The sequence below is a fragment of the Seriola lalandi genome, unplaced genomic scaffold, assembly GCF_002814215.2.
Source record: "Seriola lalandi dorsalis isolate HSWRI2012SDOR001 ecotype SW California unplaced genomic scaffold, Sedor1 jcf7180002054864, whole genome shotgun sequence".
Taxonomy (NCBI): domain Eukaryota; kingdom Metazoa; phylum Chordata; class Actinopteri; order Carangiformes; family Carangidae; genus Seriola; species Seriola lalandi.
In genome coordinates, this window is record NW_019525417.1 from 1,791,734 (window position 1) to 1,813,958 (window position 22,225).

At 39.3% G+C, this 22,225-nt stretch overlaps 4 protein-coding genes across 4 annotated transcripts; 2 read left to right on the forward strand and 2 right to left on the reverse strand.

Moving 5' to 3' along the window:
* Positions 1-740: 740 nt before the first annotated feature.
* Positions 741-2,927, forward strand: thoc7 (THO complex 7). Its single transcript, XM_023427866.1, has 8 exons — positions 741-800; positions 1,069-1,189; positions 1,311-1,438; positions 1,664-1,750; positions 2,180-2,237; positions 2,358-2,424; positions 2,531-2,600; positions 2,754-2,927. Exons 1-8 carry the CDS (start codon positions 782-784, stop codon positions 2,813-2,815), a joined length of 612 nt encoding a protein of 203 aa, XP_023283634.1. The 5' UTR covers positions 741-781; the 3' UTR covers positions 2,816-2,927.
* A 97-nt stretch (positions 2,928-3,024) lies between these two features.
* Positions 3,025-8,307, reverse strand: LOC147817878 (interferon-induced GTP-binding protein Mx). The gene is made up of 12 exons (XM_087179759.1): positions 7,991-8,307; positions 6,467-6,604; positions 6,196-6,350; positions 5,755-5,893; positions 5,451-5,649; positions 5,276-5,354; positions 5,049-5,171; positions 4,761-4,902; positions 4,528-4,686; positions 4,338-4,414; positions 4,017-4,253; positions 3,025-3,884 (listed from the first exon to the last, which is right to left on the reverse strand). The coding sequence occupies exons 1-12, from the start codon at positions 8,175-8,177 to the stop codon at positions 3,660-3,662; spliced, it is 1,860 nt and encodes a 619-aa protein (XP_087035885.1). The 5' UTR covers positions 8,178-8,307; the 3' UTR covers positions 3,025-3,659.
* A 1,084-nt stretch (positions 8,308-9,391) lies between these two features.
* LOC111670930 (interferon-induced GTP-binding protein Mx-like) lies at positions 9,392-16,401 on the reverse strand. The gene is made up of 12 exons (XM_023427886.2): positions 16,120-16,401; positions 14,472-14,612; positions 14,213-14,367; positions 12,119-12,257; positions 11,825-12,023; positions 11,660-11,738; positions 11,453-11,575; positions 11,149-11,290; positions 10,844-11,002; positions 10,638-10,714; positions 10,298-10,552; positions 9,392-10,031 (listed from the first exon to the last, which is right to left on the reverse strand). Exons 1-12 carry the CDS (start codon positions 16,304-16,306, stop codon positions 9,771-9,773), a joined length of 1,917 nt encoding a protein of 638 aa, XP_023283654.2. The 5' UTR covers positions 16,307-16,401; the 3' UTR covers positions 9,392-9,770.
* Positions 16,402-18,030: 1,629 nt separating this feature from the next.
* Positions 18,031-20,795, forward strand: LOC111670915 (uncharacterized). Its single transcript, XM_087179760.1, has 3 exons — positions 18,031-18,364; positions 18,655-18,882; positions 19,009-20,795. Exons 1-3 carry the CDS (start codon positions 18,181-18,183, stop codon positions 19,878-19,880), a joined length of 1,284 nt encoding a protein of 427 aa, XP_087035886.1. The 5' UTR covers positions 18,031-18,180; the 3' UTR covers positions 19,881-20,795.
* The last annotated feature ends 1,430 nt before the right edge of the window (positions 20,796-22,225 follow it).

The window sequence follows — 22,225 nt, forward strand, 5'->3', positions numbered from 1 at the left end:
ACACTCACGCACACGCTTCTCCATAATCAAAATATTTCTGGATTGTTACCTTCAGTTAAATACAGTGACATAACTTGGACTATCTGTAATGAACACTGTATGACAAACAAGGAGGTGTAACATAAAATAATACATAAAAGGTGGGATTTGAAAGATGACACTGATATGAACTACAAGGGTGATTTTTCATAGACTATTTGACAAATGCATTATTTGACAATAAGATTGATTATCCTCCTACAATTTGAGAGCTGCTCGCAACTGAAAAAAAAGAAAACTAACAGTGGAAAGTGGTACAACAGCTCCAAGAACACCTTAAACAATATACAAACAAATAATCAAAAATTTTACATTCACAATTTCATGACTTCAACTTTAAATATTCTGAGACTGCTGTCTGGATGTCATCAGTGGTTCTAATAAGTAATGATGATGATAACCAATAATGACTTTGAATTGTACATTCAGCCCCTTTGAGATGTTAAAAAAGACCAGAAATTTCATTATTGCATGTCGCAGATGCTTTTGATGAGTGCCTATATTAAATATGATTCCGTCTATTCCTTGTATGAAATATATGAAATAATCTTGGCGTATGTTTCTTGTCTTATGTCTTTTATTAAGTAATTCATTCAGTTGTATTTGTATTACCAAAGTTTAACTGTAAATTCTTCCTTGGATAAAGCTTAAAAAAAGAAAAAAACTCTGGCCAATCACCACCGAGCTACTTGCTTTGTTCACTTCCTGTTGTTCAATAAAGTTTATTTGACTGGATACAGACATGGGAGCTGTTACGGATGGTAAGCTACAGTTTAATTCATTGATTTCAACTCTCTATTGAAAGCTACGACAAAAAAAATGTGTGCCGGAGTTTTTAAAGTATCCTTGTGTACACAGTTATACTGGCAAAATCAAACCCATTTTACACAAAGAAGTAGTACCAAGCGTTCAAAACAGCTAATACAATAACAGCAACCATGTTAGCTAGCTAACAGTTAGCAGTTGGCTTTTAAATTTATCCACTGTGTCTGAAGGGCTGCTTCATTTTGTCTTTCGGTCTTATCCTAGATGAAGTTATTCGTAAACGTCTTCTTATCGACGGGGACGGAGCTGGCGATGACCGCCGAATCAATGTGCTGCTAAAGAGTTTCACCAAATGGTGCAACGCGCCTGGAACCCCAGAGGAAGGGTAAGTGGGCTCTACAGACCTCGGGACCTTAGCCTTGGACTTTGTCGCCAAATATTTCCATAAAGTTGTGTTGAAGAACTGGTTTCCTTTAAGTCACCCCCCATCCTGTAATTCTGTTCAGCTTTACGCAGTATCAGAGGATGTTGAGCACACTGGCCCAGTGCGAGTTCTCCATGGGGAAGACGTTGATGGTTTATGACATGAATCTTCGGGAAATGGAGAATTATGAGAAAATCTACACTAACATAGGTAGGTAATGGAGATTTTCTGACACTGACCGGGATTTTTGTCAGAACCCCAACCCCCTTTTGTATATAAGCTGTTGACAACTCATTGTCAGAACATTAATGCCTGTAACCTAAATGGTCACGCTCTTGCATTTCATACTTTCTATGTAGTAACGAGAAGAGCTGTGTGTTTGTTTAAAATGTGTTACAAAAATACTTCATTACCAACTTTCTGTCCACACCACAGAACAAAACATCACGTCAGCACATGAGAAGATAGCAGAATGCAAAAAGGAAATTCAGAGAGCAAAGAGAATCCGAAAAAATCGCCAAGGTAAGAACATTTTTAGGACTCTAGAGTGGTTTGGTCAATTATTGTAAGATTTGCTTCTATACTTACCATCTTATTGGACCCCACAATATGGAGGTAATATTACAGTTAAAACAAAAGGAGGATAGTTAAACATTGGTTTGAATTACATTTTGTATACATAATTTTTATTGTAATTTATGAAACAAAGCTCACAATTAGTCATTTTCAATTGGCAGTAATAGCAGTTATGGGTTAAGAACAAGTTTCTGGTATTTCAAAATGGAATCGGAGAAATTGTATTCAGGCCATATATTTGTGAGTTATCAAAAAAGTAAAAATTGCAAAGCAGCTTCTATTTAACTTTTTTTTTCACAAACAAGTCATCTCTCATTTTAGAGAACTTAGCAGCAATGTGGGTTGTCAAAATTATCTTCCTTTCTTTCTTTTCAGAGTATGACGCTTTAGCTAAGGTTATTCAGCAACACCCAGACCGGCATGAAACACTCAAGTAAGTCAGCCCATGTCTTCTGTTTCAAATATGTATGAAGTAGTTTTGCTTAGTGTCATGACAGTTTTGCCTTGCATGATAATAATATTATGTGCTTAATTTTACTTTGATAATTTACAGACAGTTGGAGGCACTTGACAAAGAACTCCAGCAACTGTCTCACATCAAAGAGAATGTGGATGCAAAGGTAAAACCAAATACATGTATCCTCTCTTCTATTCTAACCCACACTGTCTTCAGTCATTAGTAGTATTTTATTTTGATTGTTTCAAACTCCTTTTTGTCCCACTCAGTTGGAGTTGAGGAAGAAGCAGTTCCATGTGCTCCTCAGTACCATTCAGGAACTACAGCAGACCCTTGAGAGTGAGTAAACTAGGACCTTTTTTGGTTACCATGTTTGCATTGTTTGTGCTTTTTGATTTCTCTGTCAGTATCATTATTCTCAGTAACTGTTGTGCTGTACAGCAAACCAGGAAATGTAGCATCTGCCTTGCTAATCATTTTCATCTTTAATAGATGATGAAAAATCAGACAATGACGACAACAATCAGGAGAGCCCTGCAGAGAATGGTGAATGAACACATAGAGATCCTGACTAGAAGAAATTAAGTTGACCGCTTTTAAATGATTTGTTTTTGTCGAAGAATGCTTTTTGTATGTATTTTTGAATAAAGTTGGCTTGTTCCTGTCCGTCTTGTTCAGTTTATTTATTGAAATGGTGAATATTTAGATGTATATCTTTACACATTTTTTACCTCACTGTTTTATTAAGAGTAATTAACAATGGTTTCCAGGCTGACAATGATTTAATGATATTATATGTTCAAGAAAGATATAGGACATCAGACTGATACAATACAGGGACACAAATTATTGGTAAAGAGAAATGCATTGATGCATTGGTTATCAGAAAAAGTATATGTTTTATCAAACTACTATTGGTGGATAGTTACTGGGCAGGAAGTCGGAACTAAATCAACTTTGTATTTATATCTGATGCAGACCCTTCATTGCTGAAGTTGGAAGACCACATTTACTTATTGATGACATGGAGTAAGAGAGGTTATGGATTTGAACTTGCTTAAAATATCTGTAATAGGTTGCTATAATTATTACAGGATTACATAAAACTACAGTCTTGCCATCAAGATGGGACTTCATTATTACGTTTTCTTCTGTATAACCACAAGGGGGAGCTAAGATACACTATTGTATGTGTGTAGTCATGAGTAAGTTTGATGTCTACATCCATCAGGAGTCCTAAGGTAGAAGACAGTAAAAATGTATATCTATTCTATTTATAGAAACTGGCCTCAGCCTGTCTTACATGAAGGTCAATTTAGTATACATTATACAACCACAATTGTACTGTATTTGACAAATGAAAGCAGTACAACAACCACGCTTTTAGGTCTTGGCCTTCTAGAACTCTACCAGATATGCGCGGGCCTTCGATAGACGTTTGAGGCGATTCTGCAAGGCAGCCCTTTTGTTGCCAATGTCCATGTCCTCCTTCAGCAAGAGCTCCACATTCTCCTTATCCTGAAGCATCTGCAGCATCTCCCTCTGCAGCTGGACAGCAGACTCCTGCAACATCTGGTAGCGGATCACCAGCGGGATCTGGTCAGCCAGACGCTGGCTGGCAATCTGAAGGAGGAGAGAGAAAAAAGTTTTACAGAAAAGAAGTTATTGAAAAAAGCAAAAAAAAAAACAACCCTCTGTCTAAACTTTGCTGTCATGGTTTTTGTTCATGAATCTTTACACTAAATTAAAACTTACACTGTAATAAGATTTAAGGTGCAACATCAGCTCCTGGAGTGTTGCATGATTATCCATGCTGTACACAATACTCCTTTCATCGTCCGATTGGTCCTCATTCTCCTCTTTCTTTCTGTCACTCAAACTGCTGCTGTAGGTTCTGTCCTGGGAGTAAACGATCATCTCCATCTTGAACTGAGTTCTCAGCGTGGTTTCAGCGATGGACTCTTTTTCTTGCTTTATTACTTCGATCTTAGCCTGTAAAATTAGATTTTGGTCAGTCTGAACATACTGACTGTGTCAATCAAATATTAAAATGTCAACATCAAACTTATAGAAGACCTTCGCTGTTTTCATGAGGTTAGGAAATCCTGTGAAGCTACTGAGGGCAAGCTGAATGAACACTTTCCTAACAGCATCTGGAGGAAATGGAAATGCAACAAAATGCAGCATCTGGATTTACACTGGGCCTTTAAGAATATTGAGCAGTACAGAAAATCACAGTAAATCTGTCAAATATTCAATCATCTACCTGCAATATCCTTGAGTTTCTTGACAGCTGGTTCTTCCAGCTGTTTGATCTGCTCCTTGACCATGACCTCAAAGGTTTTGTAGTTGATGAAGCCCGGCAGTTCTCTTCCACGGTACCTGTCTTCATAGTCCTCCACCTCTCTCTCAATTCTTTTGTTGACTGTGACACACAAAAATGTATTTCAGAGTCCTGCTGATGGACAGCTGTACATCAGACCAAAATGAAAGACTCACAGTTTTCTCCTGAGCGGTCAAGGTGGTGGATCCACTTCCCAAACTCTCTTCTGAGCGTAGAAAAGACATTGAGTTTGTCTCCACACTTGAGTTCCTCTCCTGTAGACAGACTGATGGCATCCTGAGTGAATGCTGTCACTTTCTGGAACACACATGTGAGAGCAGAAACAGCTGTTTCACAAGTGGTTTATTGTTTATCTAACAAACATTTAAAGACAAACAAATTCGTATTGGTGGTGAGCATTTGTCTTTGTTGCCAGGTAAAAACTATGTGGTGAAGGAGCTCACATCAATGAGAAAGATGAGTCTCTCAGCTGCATCAGACGGGGGCCCAGTGCCATATCTCTCCAGCTCTGCCTGCGTCTGTGCGAGTTTCTCCTCGATCTGCTCTTCCAGTCGAGGCAGAGATTTCTGAAAGACACACAGCAGGGGTCAAACCTTTGATACCTAAGTTGACTGATCATATTTTTTTATGATAAATTGTTAAGGTGAAGCAATAATTAAAAAAAACTCACCTCAATGTGATGCACCAGCTCAAGCGTCAGTTTCTCAGCCAGTTTAGGAACAGTGGCCTGGCCATCATTGTAGAGAGTGCTACGGCAAGAATAAAGAGCATCTGAGTACGTGCTACACAAGCTGTCAAACACTTTACCACATATTTTATATAATTACCCAAAAGAATGAACTTACTGGAAATACACATGATCTGCAAAGAAGGCTTTCTCTCTTTCCATTGCTTCAGTCAGAGACACCTTCTCTGTGATCTCCTTCTGACCCCTGCACTTCACAATCATGTAGCCCTTCTTCAGGTGAATGACCTCATTATGGACAATGTCAACCACTGTCTCTTCTGTGCCTTTGTCCACCAGATCAGGCTTGGTCAAGATACCTGAGAGAGAGAGAGAGAGAGAGAGAGAGAGAGAGAGAGACAGTGAGAGAGAGAGAGAGCAAGCTAAGAGCTGGTTGGACCTTTTCTAAAATTGAATCTATTTACCCAAAGTCCTCTCTCCATCAGGATCCACCCGCTGTGCCATCTGCAAAGCCTCTGTGGTTGCTATGTCCACGTTACATGGAACAACCACCAGACTGATGGTCTCTTGTTTTGTGATGAACTTCTGGATCAGTCTCTTTATCTGAAAGGATTAAGAGGAACATATTGTGTATCATGCTATGAGTTGTACAACCATCAAATCACCATTGTCCTTAAGTCTGTTAAAATCACATAATGAATGAAGGTCAATATGAGAAGTAATGTGATGTTGTGTAAGGATGGGAAACAAGGGCCCAGGTTTTTGTAGATTTCTATCCTGGTTAATTTGGATAATCCGCAGTCAATTCCACTGTCTACACTTTTCCTTGGAACAACTTTCTATCAGAGAATTTGTCCCTATGAAAAGTGTCACCTGCTTGTTTTGGTGACATTGAAGCAGCATACCTGATCACCAATGTTCTCTGGTTGTCCCTTTACAGCCACCCTGGCAATGCCGGGCAGGTCAATGAGTGTCAGGTCTGGAACATCAGGAGAGGCGATCTCCAGACTGATCAGGTCATCACTGATCCCCACACCGACCCCAGCCATTTCATCCTGAGCTGGAGAGAGAGAATGTGATACAGTATATGAAGGTAAAGGTGAAACCTTGAACCTTCATTTGCTCCTCCAGTGCTTGGCTTTTGTTGGTGACAGTTAAGAACACTGTATACTGTACCTTCTCGAATCTTTTTCTCCACATCTGCAGGGTCATCTATCTCTTCCTCTTGCTCCTGGTAGCTTATCTTTCCGTACCACTCCTCTCCTTCTTTCTTTCTTTTCATCTTCAGTTCAAGAGGACATCTTGTCACGATGCCTGAATTAATGATGAGTGAATGATAAGAGAGGCGGACAATTTCAAAGTGAAATCCTCTGTGGCTGGTGAAATTATGAAAAGTAGCAGGTTATCTCAGAAAACGTAGTAATTGTCTTGATAAAAGTGGGATCAATATTACATCTTAGCAATATAATATTAAGCAAGACAAGTCTAACACTAATATGCCAATATGTTGCCAATATATGTGTGGCTCTATACTGCATGTCCCCCTTCTAAATGTCTGAGGTATAGAGCCTGATATTTTGCACAAAGCCATTACTAACCATCACAGCACTACACTGGACTTGGTAAAGTTATGCTTATTGTCTCTTTGAGGCATTCCTGTTTCTTGGAAGGTTTTGTTGTAGTGTGAAAGTTTTCATGGTGACCTCGTGGTGGCGCTGAGAGCTCAAGGCACTGCAACTTAAGAAAGCACAGATATAAACCCGCTGCTAATTCAGAAAACATCTTCATCAATTTGTCAACACAAACGCGCGGCAAAAACTCGCAACACCTGCAAATACACAAACGCTCTGTAAATTCAGTCCTACAACACAACGGAAGTGTTTCCAGTGGACATTAAAGAGTGATGAACCTGGCTGGGATTTGTTGTTCAATGACCAATTGTTACTTTTTAAGTTGAAAGCACTCTTTCTATCGGAATCAAGGCAAAAAATAACTTAAAAAGAAAAAAGTAATGAACCCAGCTGTGACGCACTTGTTATCCACTGCTCTTATCTTCAAAAGTCACAATTGTGCACTGAACAACAAATCACAGCCAGGTTCAACACTTTTTAGTGTCCCCTGGAAACACTTCCTTTTTTAATTTACAGCGCGTTTGTATATTTTCCATAGACTGTACATAAAAGGTATTTGCATGTGTTGTCCAATTGATGAAGATGTTTACTGAATCTGCAGCGTGTTTATGTATTTGCATTTGTTTTCTTAAGGTGCAGTTCGCTGAGCTCTCAGGATCACCGTACTCATCTACACAGGAACAACCTGTTCAACCGGTTTTACAGGGTGTTTTTTTAGATTCCATCCATATGGAAAATAACATAAAACTCAGAAGATTTGTTTTTTCCATTTATCTTTACCAATCGCGTCAGTAGTCTTGTATGTTGTTTCATAGTTAGGGAGGGGCCTCAAATCCAAGCAGATGGGAATTAGCTCAATTTGATGAAAAAATGAAATACATTTTTTAAAATTAATTAATTTTGTTGGTAGAATAGCCTGTAACAACATATGCCCACGAAACTATGTGATTATGCGTACAGTGCAAAAATAATTTCGGGTTACAAAATTTAAACAAATTAAAACATAATTCATTCTGTGCCACTGGCAGAAAAGCAAATACTTGTGTTGTTTTCAGTGAATATAACTTACCACTTCCTCTTGGCAGAGCCACCCCTGACAGCGCCTCCAACACAGAGCTCTTCCCGGAGCTTTGGTCTCCTATTACGGCGATAGCAGGTAGAGCCAAGTCCCTCTCTACGCCCAGAGAGCGAAGAGAGTCAATGAGGTCAATGCAGGGACGCACCTTCTCCTCATACTGTTGGTTCAGAGTGTTCATGGTGAAGACTTCTTGTCTCCTGTTAGGAAAAAGTGTTTAAAACAAGAATAAATTCTTCTGAGATGAAGTTCTGTCCGTGACTAAGCTGTTATTTCAGCTGGTCGCATCTAACCCTGAGAGTGAATGATGCCGGTATTTCAATGATGGAGCAGCATCCGGTCGCTTGGAGAAATTGAAAGTTAGGTTGTGATGGTTTAGGTTTCGTTTCCTTAGCTTTCCTGGCTCTTGCTGCTGTTAATGTGAAACAAAACAATCAGGAGTGATGAAAGTGTTTAACCTTGCTGGGATTTGCTGTTCAATGCTCAATTGTGACTTTTGAAGATAAAAGCAGTGGATAACAAGTGCGTCACAGCCGGATTCATCACTTTCTTCTTTTTAAGTTAATTTTTGCCTTGATTCCGATAGAAACAAATCATTGTATTATTGTTGTCCATACCAAATACATTGACACATACATACACACATGCACACTGTTGGATTTATTAGTCCTGTTGTCTTTATGCTGATTGTGTTTGTTTGGATGTTTTTCCCTCAATTTAAAAACCTGACCAGGGATGGAGGCTGCAAACTAGCTTCAACTAGAACATACATGTCAAACTCAAAGCTGTGGCCCGCGAGATAATACCTTGTGTTTATCAGAACTGCCCGGCCAGTATACAGCATTCACACACACATCTACAAATCCCAGATTGCATTGCTACAGCTGGCGCATTGCCACGTCAATTAAGGCGTGCTAGCTCAAGAACCCCCCCCCCCATTGACATAGTCATGATCCCACGCTCATCCAGTCACTTTGAGTCAGATTTAAGCTAGACCCCAAAAGAAATGGCCAAACGAAAGGTAAACTCTGAAAACAGAGGCTTTCAAGACAGGTGGGAGGCAGAGTATCTGTTCACTAACATTAAAGGTAAACTGGACTAGGCTCCAGAAGGTAGAAGAGTTAAAAAGAAGTCTGGTGTCACAGCAGACCTTGTTCACATAATACATCTTGTCCTACTACATGAAAAAACATAATCAATCTAAGTCTGTTTTTCAATAAATATTGACCTTGTTTGGCCCTTGACTTGGACACAGTTCTTAATTTTGGCCCCCTCTGATTGAGTTTGACACCCCTGAACAAGTACATCTATTTAACTTTCATCTGTTGCACTACTTATCTGTATGCAACAATGTCTGTATGGTCCCATTTGATGAACAAATAAATAAATGTCAACCACCATAAGCTCATGTTTATTAGCTCAGTTGCTTTCACACCAACCACACAACAAGAAATAATGGAACCCCCCACCTCCCCTTTAAAACCACAAAGCATTTCATGTTATAGCATTACATTAAAAAACACACACAATATACTGTATATATGGCATGTCATTCTGAAAGTGTGGAATTATTTATGAAACATGACCATGATGACAAAAATAAACTCTGAAAATGTGATTGAATGTGATAATGAAACAAGATTCCTTCTTTTTATTTTACTTGATTACTACTTATGTCAAAAACATAAATATTTCCAAAGAAAAGAAATAAAGAAATGTAATAGATCATAATTATAACAACTTTGCAACCTCCCCTCTGGTTTTAAGGGTTGCCCTACGGTTGTGTTGTGCTGAAGTTATATATGTTCATACTGAACTCAGTCAACAAAATGCGTGCCTTTGTCAGGCGCTCGAAGCGCTTCTTGAGGTTTTTTCTCTGGGTTTTTATGCTGGAGTCCTCTTGAAGCAGGGACTCGGTTTTCTTCTTGTCCTGAAGCATCTGCAGCATCTCCCTCTGCAGCTGGACTGCTGACTCCTGCAGCAGCTGGTAGCGGATCACCAGCGGGATCTGGTCAGCCAGACGCTGGCCCGCAATCTGTAGTTTGGAGGGGAGAATGACAGTGCTCTTGATTTTGGTGATTTTGGGTAGCACTTCAACATAACAACTGTTCTTCATGAATTCATTGTCACTTTATGCTGTTCAAGATCATTGTCACTGTTCATGTACAACAATAAAATAACTGCTTTTATATGTCTGTGTCTGTCTTTCCTCTGTTACAGTTAACATTAGGAAACCAGTGTATGTGTATTAAATGCTGCGTACCTCAAAAATAAAATGTGCAGCCTGTAAATGACACTTACTTGGTAATAGGATTTAAGGTGTTTCGTCATCTCTTTCAGTGTGGCCCCACTCTGACTAATGCTTGCAGGGCTTTTCTTCGTTTGTGTTACATTTATGAACGACACAACATTCTGTTCTTCTTCCCTCTTTCGCTTCCCTAACTTCTTGCTGTATCTGCAGTCCTGCGTGTAAACGATCATCTCCATCTCAAACTGAGTCCTCAGCATGGCCTCTGCTGCAGCTTCCTTCTCCCTCCTTATGGATTCAATCTTCATCTGAAGGACATACAAAATGTGTCAGAAAACCTCCAACAGTATGAAGTCATGCGTATGCAGTAGCAACTGATAATGAAGAGGATACCTTAGCTGTCTTGATGAGGTTAGGAAATCCAACCAAGCTGCTCTCTGCCAATCTAATGAGCTCTCTCTTCACAATTTCTTAAAAAAAAACATACAAATCAATGAGTACAATTATTGTACAATAAGTCCAACAATACAATATCTGGTAGGTAGGCTATTACATATTTAAATTGCCTGCAATCATTGTAGCATCATGATATGTCATACCTGCCACTTCGTTCAGTTTCCTGACGGCTGGTTCTTCCAGCTTTTTGATCTGCTCCTTGACCATGTCCTCAAAGGTCTTGTAGTTGATGAAACCAGGCAGTTCTCTTCCACGGTACATTCGTTCATACTGAGCCACCTCTCTCTCAATATTCCAGTTGACTGCAATATGAATGTTATACATCATTATGTATTTGAAAATGTAAAATAGGTTGCTTTTTTTTTTTTTACAGCAAAAAGGTCTTACTAAAGAGTTTACATATCAGGTTACAAAAGTGATGTTATGACCAAGTTGTCAATGCACTTACATGTTAGTTCAGAGGCGTTTATGGTCTCTTTCCATACTGAAAACTCTTTCCTGAGTGTGGCAAATATATTGAACCTGACTGAAGCTCTTAGTTCTTCCCCTTTGGTGAGGTTGATGACATCCTGTGTAAACCCTGTCACCCTCTAAAATATAAGATAAAAGAACAGGGCAAATGATAATCAACATACATCCTAATGCAAGGACTTATTTGAGAAGCTCAAATCACTATGGATGCACTACTGGATAGGAGGAGCAGTGTTCTCTGTGTAACCCTAAGTGTAGAAAGTGCCGTCTAGTAAACTCACATCAATGAGGTAACCGAGTCTCCCAACTGCATCAGATGGGGGTCCGCTGCCATATTTGTCCAGCTCTTCTCGGGTCTGTTTTAGTTTCTCTTCTATCTGCTCTCCCAGTCGTGGCAGAGATCTCTGCAAGTCACACAGGAAGTCAGAGCATTAACATCTGAAGTGGGCAAAATAATCTGTAGTGAATCATTCAGGTAAAGTATTCACCTGGATGTGATGCACCAGCTCAAGGGTGAGGTTCTCCGCCAGTTTAGGAACAGTGGCATAACCTTCATCATAGAGAATCCTACAGCAAATATAAAAAGTTACTATGTACATGCTGCACAACCTGCCAAACTGTAAATCATTTTTGCATTTTCAGCAAAAACTTACTGGAAATGCACATGTTCAGTAAAGAAGATTCTCTCTCTTTCTATTGCTTTAGTCAGAGACACCTTCTCTGTGATCTCCTTCTGACCCCTGCACTTCACAATCATGTAGCCCTTCTTCAGGTGAATGACCTCATTATGGACAATGTCAACCACTGTCTCTTCTGTGCCTTTGTCCACCAGATCAGGCTTGGTCAAGATACCTGAGAGAAAGAGAGAGAGAGAGAAAGAGAGACAGTGAGAGAGAGAGAGCAAGCTAAGAGCTGGTTGGACCTTTTCTAAGATTAAATCTATTTACCCAAAGTCCTCTCTCCATCAGGATCCACCTCCTGTGCCATCTTCAAAGCCTCTGTGGTTGCTATGTCCACGTTGCATGGAACAACCACCAGACTGATGGTCTCTTGTTTTGTGATGAACTTCTGGATCAGTCTCTTTATCTGAAAGTATCAATTCATATGACATCAAGCATAATGTTATAAACTTTCCAACTATCAAAATCAAATAATGAACGTATATTAGAAAAAGACTACAAATCTAAAGCCACATTAATGATTATAATGTGCAGAGAGAGCGAGAGAGAGAGAGAGAGAGAGAGAGAGAATCATCATGTTTTTACGTGTTTTTCGATATCAAAGGAATCAAGTGATAATTGTCTGTACATCAGAACATGGGAACACTGCAAACAGAAACCTAAACCAAAATTTATTATATTCAAAATTAAAACTAAAAGCTAATTCTGCATACTTTTAATGATGCCAACTTGCCAAAATGTAAACATATATAGAAAAAAGTGATGCTCAAGTTGTATCCCACACCAAACTTAATATATGTCTTTATTTAAACTCGAAGATCATTGAGGGTAAAGCCCTCATTACAATGATGTAAAGTAGATAAGAATACCAGTTGAAAAATGACATCAAATTAAAACAAACATATAAATACAACTAATAAATAATGTCATGAAAAGAATGAATTAAAACAGATACAAACACATGTTAAAGGTTAGAGATTAAGAATCTAAAATGACCAAGAAGTACTAACAAGTGCTTATGGTGAGTTACAGGTGGATGGTGGAAAAAAAGCCAAAAGCAGTTCTTCCAAGTTCAGTATGGACTCAAGGGACATGGAGGGTAAGCCAGTCATTAGTCCTGGTGTAATGTGGTCCAGCTGACCAAACTAATGTGGAAGTAATATATGATGGCAGATTGTCCAAGAAGGGCTTTGTAAATAAACAAATACTGTTGTAGTAAATTTTCACTAAAATATACTATGCATTATAAACATACTGAATGTTAAATGTATATAATGCAATGGAATAGCTACAGTTAGATTTGTATGTGAACCAGCCCTTACTGAAGTAAGATTGTTACAGAACGGAACCTGGAGGGAATACATTTTTTTAAATGGTCTGAATGCCCTGGGAGCAATGGTGTTGGAGGCCCAGGTTGAGAATAGACGAGGGCCTTAGGTTTAGGGTGGTGGAGGGGCTCTTGGATGCCTGGTCATACTACACGCCTTGCCACAGGAGTCTTAGGACAGGTGGACAAAGTGCTTCAGGACACCTCATCCTACTACGCTACCCGGGCAGACCTGGTTTGGGGAATTCTACACAGGGCTGGACACCATTGCTCCCAAAGTGGTGATAGGTTCACTTTAGAAAATAGGTGGAGAACCCACCTAGGAAAGGATTATATATGATTGTGCACAGGCTCTCTGTCTTCAGTTCAGATCGGGATCTGATCTCACTTTTATTCTTGTGAAAGAATAAATTCTATTGCATTGGACTCCAGTAACTTATTTTTTTGTTGTTGTAGTTTTGTAGAAAGTTAAGTGTTGGTGAAGAGGTCTAGACTTAGTCTCTGGCCTGGACCTGAAGAGTGGTCGACAGCATCAAGGGGTTTTAGAGTTGCAGCTGAAGCATGTATGTACAAGATGTCACCATAATCTAAAACTGACTTTTTTTTCTTTTTTTTTTAAAGATAAAATGATTCCATGGTAATGTAATACTTCCTGTCTAAGCCTCAAAATTATGATGGCTGTAATTCCAAAACTCAAAGCATGTTGTGCCAAATCGCAATTGAAAACCCCGGGTTTAACCAAACTGCAGCAGTTGAGGAAAGGTCAGGGCCTGGGTGTGGTTTGTTATTTCAGCTGCATGAACAACCACAGCAAATTTTCTGAGGTAACCTGCTATGAACTGACGCGTTAAACGAGTGGTTCTAAAGTGGTCCCTGAACACAGATGCCAGAGTCGGCTCTTTTTCCTCAGGAAGCTCAGGTCCTTTGAAGTCCGCATATGTTTTATCAGTGGGTCAGTTTTATCTATCTATCACTCTCTCTCTGTCCTTATCTGAAAAAAGAATAATAAAGTTCTGAGAGCTGAAGCAGCATACCTGATCACCAATGTTCTCTGGTTGTCCCTTTACAGCCACCCTGGCGATGCCGGGCAGGTCAATGAGTGTCAGGTCTGGAACATCAGGAGAGGCGATCTCCAGACTGATCAGGTCATCACTGATCCCCACACCGACCCCAGCCATTTTATCCTGAGCTGGAGAGAGAGAATGTGATACAGTACATGATGATAAGAAAGGACAGACATGCTGATCATTGAAAAATGAATAAAACTAAACTCACGAATGCTGCATACTGTACCTTCACGAATCTTTTTCTCCACATCTGCAGGGCCTTTTATAATTTCCTCATCCTGGCCCCGGTATTTTATCTTTCCGCACCACTCCTCTCCTTTGTTTTTTCTCTTCATCTTCAGTTCGAGAGGACATCTTGTCACGATGCCTGAATTATGAAAGAGTGAATAATGAAACACAGAGGAAAATGTGAAATTCATTGTAATTGGTGACATTATTAGATCATGGATAGATGATGGGCCAAATAACAAGTGATTCATGCAGATTTTAACATTACTGATATTTATGAACAATAGTTCATGTTATTTATGTATTGTAAGCTGTGGAGGTTAATTCATTGATTGATTCTATTCCTGCTCTTTGCTCCTTAATTGATTAACTGATTGACTTTATTGTCCACCTTAGTGGAAATTTGTATATCTCGCCCAATGTACAATAACACGCCATTAAAAACATGTAACATGTACAACATACAAGAGTGTGGATGAGCAGGTAGCAGCAGATAGGTTAAATAAATAAATACCAGAGAGCAAATCATGTAAAATAAGGCAAGTAACAAGTGTGCAGTTATTTTGTGTTCAATGCACGTATGGCATGAAAAGTACATTTAGACCTATAATGTGAAGTGTGCTTTATAAATAAAACATTATTATTGTCATTATTATTATTATTATTATTATTATTATTATTATTATTATTATTATTATTATCATTAGTAGTAGTAGTACTAGTAGTATAGCAGTGGATTATTCATATAGCACTATGAATTTTGAATGATCACTGTGTTAACAAAGATTGCCCTATTTTCTCTCTCCCATTTTGTGGTTACTTGACAACTCTGCTGACTTATTTGCAGTCTTTGCCACATTTATTACAATATTTATTGTGACAAAGTAGTTTGCTAATTGGAACAAACCTGCCTCTATTCCTACAAAAGAGTTAAGTTTTTTATGTAGTATTTTTTTATTCAAAAGAACCATAATAACACAAATTAAAGTAAATTTAATTTGCTATACTGTATATGACCGCTAGTTCTGCCCTCAGTAAGAATACAAGGTAAGACCATATTATCGGTTAGATACAAGTTGTCCACTTTGTAATACCCTACAAATATGGGTAAAAAGAGAAAGCCTGAAAGTGACAGCTTTGAAATTGAAATTGGGTGCATGCTTTAAAGGAACACTGTATATTGCAATGTATAATATATATATATATATATTGTTTACCTTTTACTATCATTTAGGTTTAAATTTCTTGGATCAACTTGAGATGTTTAATTTGAATTTGAGAGTTTTTCACGAATCTCGCCTGTTTTCCTCTTAAAGTGTAACAGATTGATGAATCTCCACGGATCATCATAAAGATTTTGGAATTCTTTTTACGGAAACACAAACTATCGAAAACCCTTTCATAACAAAACTACACAGCATCCACTCTGTGTGCTAAGCAACAAATAATTCCCCTTTACTTTTTGCGAGAGAGAGAGAGAGAGAGAGAGAGAGAGAGAGAGATAAGAAATTACATACATAAAGATGATCGTGATGAAAACACTAGAAGCGGATTTTTGTATATCATACATTTTAATTGAGTAATGCAATGTACCAAACCACTGTTGATATATATATATATATATAGGTCAAAAGCAAAAGACCTACCACTTCCTCTTGGCAGAGCCACCCCTGACAGCGCCTCCAACACAGAGCTCTTCCCGGAGCTTTGGTCTCCTATTACGGCGATAGCAGGTAGAGCCAAGTCCCTCTCTACGCCCAGAGAGCGAAGAGAGTCAATGAGGTCAATGCAGGGACGCACCTTCTCCTCATACTGTTGGTTCAGAGTGTTCATGGTGAAGACTTCTTGTCTCTTGTATCTCCCGTTGCTGATAACCTGACCGTTCGCAGAGAGAGCGCAGTGTGTGCATAGGTTGCAAATACAGGACAGCACAGTCATGAAAACATAGAGGGAAACCGAAACTTAGTCTGGGTTTTGTTTCCTTGACTTTCATTTCTCTTTGACGCAATTTCAAGAATAAAGCATGACATCATGTAACAAATGTTGAGTATTAATTTTGAGGTTTTATTCAACATCCAGGCCATCTTTAAATCTCAGCAGATATTTGTACTGTACTGTCACTTTACTGTCACCATGTTGAAACGTATTTACAAGCCGATGGAAGACGGTGGAGCTTTATTTAGAACATGGTATATCCAAAAATGTACTATAATGAAAAAAGAAATTTGATGCAAAGACTTGATTTATACATATATATATATATATATATACACACACACACACTCACACACACACACACACACACACACACACGAATTTCGCCTGTTGTCCTCTTAAAGTGTAACAGATTGATTTATTTCCACGGATCATCTTGAAGGTTTTGGTTTCTTTTTACGGAAACACAAACTACTGAAAACCCTTCCATAACAACACTACACAGCATCCACTCTGTGTGCTCAGCAACAATTAATCCCCCTTTACTTTTTGCGAGTAAGAGAGCGAGAGATACTGTATACTGTGCTATACTGCTATATACGTTATAATATATACTGTATGTATGTACTGTATGAATGGTGCGTGCGCGCGCGCGTGTGTTTATAAAGGGTTTATTTAATGCTTACAGCACAAAATATGCAGGTCGTTTGCTGCCGGGTGAAGAAGCTGAAAAACATGAACTATGGTATAAAGCCAAGATGCTGAGTGTCAATTAATTCATTGATGAAGTTAACATGTGGTTGATAAATGGTGATGTTCCTGTCGATGACGCTGTAAATCACCCAGTTGTCGGGCAATGGTAGCTCATATATAGCTATACCATAACCATGTAAATTGTTCAATACATTTTTGTTGAAGTACCTGTGTTTGCCTTCCTGAATATAGATACAGCATTCATGGCTCTCATCGGTATTTCTAATTTGGAAGAATTTGTCTTTAATGGATTCACCTCTGTGTCCACTAGAAAAAAATTTCCTAAAGTCATAATACACTCCTGTCCACATACTTTTGTCTACGTTTGCTTTGGGGCTTTTTATGGTTTGGGCTATAGCCTACGCCCTTTAGTTCAAATGAATTCAATCTTAATGCTACAGCATACACTATATACACTATATTTTAGACAATGTGTATGCAACCAACTTTGTGGAAATGGAGAGAGCATTTCCTGTTTCAACAAGGCTTCATTCACTAGAAATTGTTTTTCCTAGTTTGATGTGAAAGAGCTGGACAGGACTAAAAAATACGACAAAGATAACAATGAACTTGTGCGCACAATATGAAAAAAACATGACCCTTTGGGACTTTAGGGGCTCCGTACTAATGCAATGGTAACACGTGAGAAGCACAAATTTACTAGAGGTATCAAACAATGACTTAGGCTTTTCATTTGACATCTATTAACGTGTCTAAATGCTGTGGAATAAAAGAAAAAAAACTTGATAATGCAAGTTGGTGCTTTCCTAACAGTCAAATATACAGTCTATGAGTCAAACCGCTTTTTCTACGGGTGGCCTATAAAGCCAGTGCCAATATTTCCGTGAGCACCTGAAGTGAACGCAGAACTGAGAACAGCCTCAGCCTCCTGTGTGTGATCAGCAGGAGCAAACTATAAATCGGCCTTTTAAAAATCACCACTGACTGACAGCGTTCACAGCAGGGAAGTCACGCCCAGAGATGTGTTAAGAAAAGGCCAAACCAGAGAGCGAACAGACATGGGCACTCTGCAGCATCTGAACGCCTTCATCTGTGAGCGGCTGACGGCGGCGGCTGTGGAGATCTTCGGGGCGGTGGAGAAAACGTTGACCGAGCACCAGGAAGAGATCGGCCGATCCAAGCAGGAGATAGATCACCTGCTATCACTGCTGCTGCGGCATGAAGTCAGATTACACAGATCAGGTTGTGTGGATGAAATGCTCTCACTCGGCGATAAACAAGGCTAAGACTCATCGTTTGTTATTTAGCGTTTGATAATCAAAGATGAGGAGTTGCAGCTTCCCTGATGAGGCTGCAGCCCACTTCAGGTTTTGTGATATTGTCAAATTGTGGGTCACAGTAACAGTTATTTTATAAGGATGTTTCATAAACAAATATGACATAAAACAATATGAACATGATTCATTTTAGATTTGAATGTGAATCTAGAGTACATTTTGATGCCCAGTCTCTCTGTTTCTCATGTCATTCAGAAGCTCATCAGGTCTGTGATAAGGAGGCGTCTCCTGAGCTTATGAAAAGAGAAGGTGACAAGGAGCCACACTCACACCTCTACAGAATATTAACTGTTGAACAGAGAACAGATATCAAAGCTGAGCCTGATGCTGATGAGTTTATAACATCTGCACCAACCAGGGAGGCTGAGGTCCCCAGTGGAAGAAATCCAGAGTCTTCTGGACTGCGACGAGAAACCCTGAAAGGTGAGGAGAAGACTGGGTCAAAGTTTCTAGTTTTTGTGTTCATCCCGTGTGCTACAGCAGACGCAACACTAAAAACTGTGCATTATCTGCAAAATTTAGAATATTTTCACACCTTCTTCCTTGTAGATCCACTTGAAATCACTCATCATGAGCAGGATGGGCCTGATGAGCAGCAGTACACTGAACAAGACTGGAGCCTCTGTCAGGACCATGATGACCCCGATCCCCCTCAGATCAAAGTGGAAAAGTTTACACCATCTAGTCCTCGGGGAGAGACAGACCATGAGTATGAACTCTATCTTCAGTCAGAGAAAAGTGATTATGATGAGCCTCGTTCTTGTAGCCTGACCCACGGCCAGATTATGAGCAACAAAACATTTCACAAAGCAGAGGAACAGAGAAGAGACGCTGATGGAAAAGGCTGCAAATTGTTCAGACTGACCAGAGCATCTCAACCCTTCTACTTCCTAAATCACTGTGAATATGGTCAGAATAAAGATGGTGTGGTGAACGGAGAATGGATTAAGGCGCTCGTACCTACAGAAACAAGAAAGAAGAGGAAAAACTCCATCTTGTGCAGCGAGGACGGAGAGAGTATTGGGGTGGAGGAAGATGTGAACAATCTCACCAGGGAGAGGAGACACACTTGTCCCATGTGTGCGAAACGTTTTAAAGAGTCGAGCCATTTGAAAGACCACGTGAGAATCCACACGGGTGAGAAGCCGTACCAGTGTAAGGAATGTGGTGTGAACTTCAGGCAGAGGGGAGCTTTGACTTTGCACATGAGGATCCACACGGGGGAACGACCGTACCAGTGCTCCGACTGTGGTCGCCGCTTCAACCGGAAAGGCGACATGGAGACGCACATGGTGACACACACAGGGGAGAGACCCCATCTTTGCATGGTGTGTGGGAAAAGCTTCAAAAGGAAGAGCAACTTAAACACACATCTAAAGATCCATGTAGAGGACAAAATGGATTACACTCCACCATTGTGACTGTTTACACACTGTGTCATGCTGCTGGAAATCATGGATTGTCAGAGACTATATTAGTATGCTGACTGCAGTATATTTCATAATACAGCTCATAATTCATTTGTCCAGGAAACAGCATAGATAAACATTTCTAAACTAGCTGAAATGGTCTTTTTTTTAATCTTAACAGCAAAAATAGATATAAGAATTGTTGTAATGCATTTAAAGTGATGGGGACATGTTTGGATTCTCACGTAGTCGACATGCAAATTATAGACTCACTTTCTATAATTCGCTTATTTCAAGTGAGGATGATGACTAGCATCATGTTATTGCCAACAAGACTGCAAAAGGACAGTCATCACCATAGTAGCAGCAATTACTTAACTGTATATCCATTCATATCTCATGCATCCCTCACATCTGAATATTTCAACAAAGGAGAAGATGAACAAAAGTAAAACACACAGAACTGAAAGCTGAACAAAATGGTCAAATCATGTATAAAACTGCTACAGGCCAATTTCAGGATCAGATGATGAAGCTACATTAGTGTTGGAAGAGTGAAACAGTACAGTAAACTTCCAACATACAGTGAGGGGTGCGTGTTTATGTGTTAAGAGATATTTTAAAGCTGCACTAATGGACATGTTAAAAATGAAAAACCAGATGTGATATGATACTGTTGCTCACCACTGACAAGACCCTGAGGCCCAGCTGGCTCTGGGCATTTATGATTTTCCCTCAACATATACCCTGTTATGGTGTCTGACACACATATTAAAGATTGTCACAGTTCCCAAACCTGAGGGAAACATTGAAAGTAGGCAAAAAAAACCTCTCCACTCCCACACTGCTCTGTATGCCTTGTTTGGAATCTGCATTTCCTCTTTGCTTCCAATTTTTTTTCAAAATACATACGTTGTAGCCATGGTACTTCTTGCAAGCTTCCACTCCTTCTCTGGTTCCCTGTAGGTCCATTATCCGCCAGGCACTTGATCTCCCACAGGGGTTGGATGATGCCAATTAACTGCGCACAGGCAAATCTGGAAACTCCTTTAGCTCTGAGGTCCACACATTTAAATTGTGTAGACACCATAGGGCACTTTGTTTCAGGGATACAGTTTTGACGGAGGATAGGATGATAGAAAACGTGGCTTGTACAACAACAAACACGAGTCCAGATTTAACTTGATAGCCACAATAAGTCCTATCACATAGTCAAACCCATGTTTGACACTTGTTGCTGTGGTGTTGGCTCATTCACTGCACAGACTCCATGATTAATATAAAATCACATGTGAAGGAGCACACCTGGTTAGTTAACTTGTATTTGCCTACAGATGGGAGCAGAGTAGAACATGCAGATATAGGTGATGTAGATAAAGGTAGTTAAATGTAGGAGTGTGCATAATGTAAGGTGGAAAGATCTATCAAAGCATTACAGATGTCCAATTATGAGCTATGATAGCAACTATGTTATGGAAACATATAGAGACTGTGAAACAGTTGGCCCAGATGTCATTCAGCTATATAGGGTAAGGTCAGGGCCTATTATCCAAGATATCATGTTCAATAAGTGGATGATGCTCAAGGCATTATGTTTTCAGTTTGTGCGTCCGATTCTCCTGAACCTGATATCTCACAAACACCATGAGAAATATGAAACGTTCACTTGGACCCAACGATAAACCAATTCGAATGTGGTGGTCAAAGGTCAAGGTTACTGAGCACTTCATGACTCAATTTAACACAAATGTGTAACATGATAAGGTGATAAAATGATGACATTTTATATCCAAATGGTCAAAGGGAGATTATGACCATATTTCCTGCAACCTAACTGGTTGGCAGAGGCATATCTGCCAGGCAGTAATTCTAGTTAATCTAGTTTTATATAATTAAAGTCACTGTGAAAAAAAAAAACACATTTACCAGTAAGATGAGGCCATCATTCCCACTAACACCTTTTTAAATACTTGACCCTTTTGAAAAAAGCATCTGTTTTAATTAGAATACCTCAAATTTCTAACTAAAGTATCCTCTTCATGTTTCAAAGAGCAGTTATAAAACAAAATTGTGACAACAAGTTCCCAGCCTGTATCCTGTGACAGGGTTAAGCACCTCTACAAATTTCTAAATGTAAAACAAATCTCCTCATTCCTGCCTCTCAGTTATTAGTACACTGTATATTACAATACATTTAGATGCTGTCTTGCTCTGAAGGGAGCAGTCACTACAGACTGGAGGGAATTTAGTTTCTGTTTCTTCAGGCAGTTCTTTTGTACACTATACCACTATTATTATTACTACTACAACAACAAACAAAAAAAAGATATATTTTATATGTTTAGAACTTTATGTTT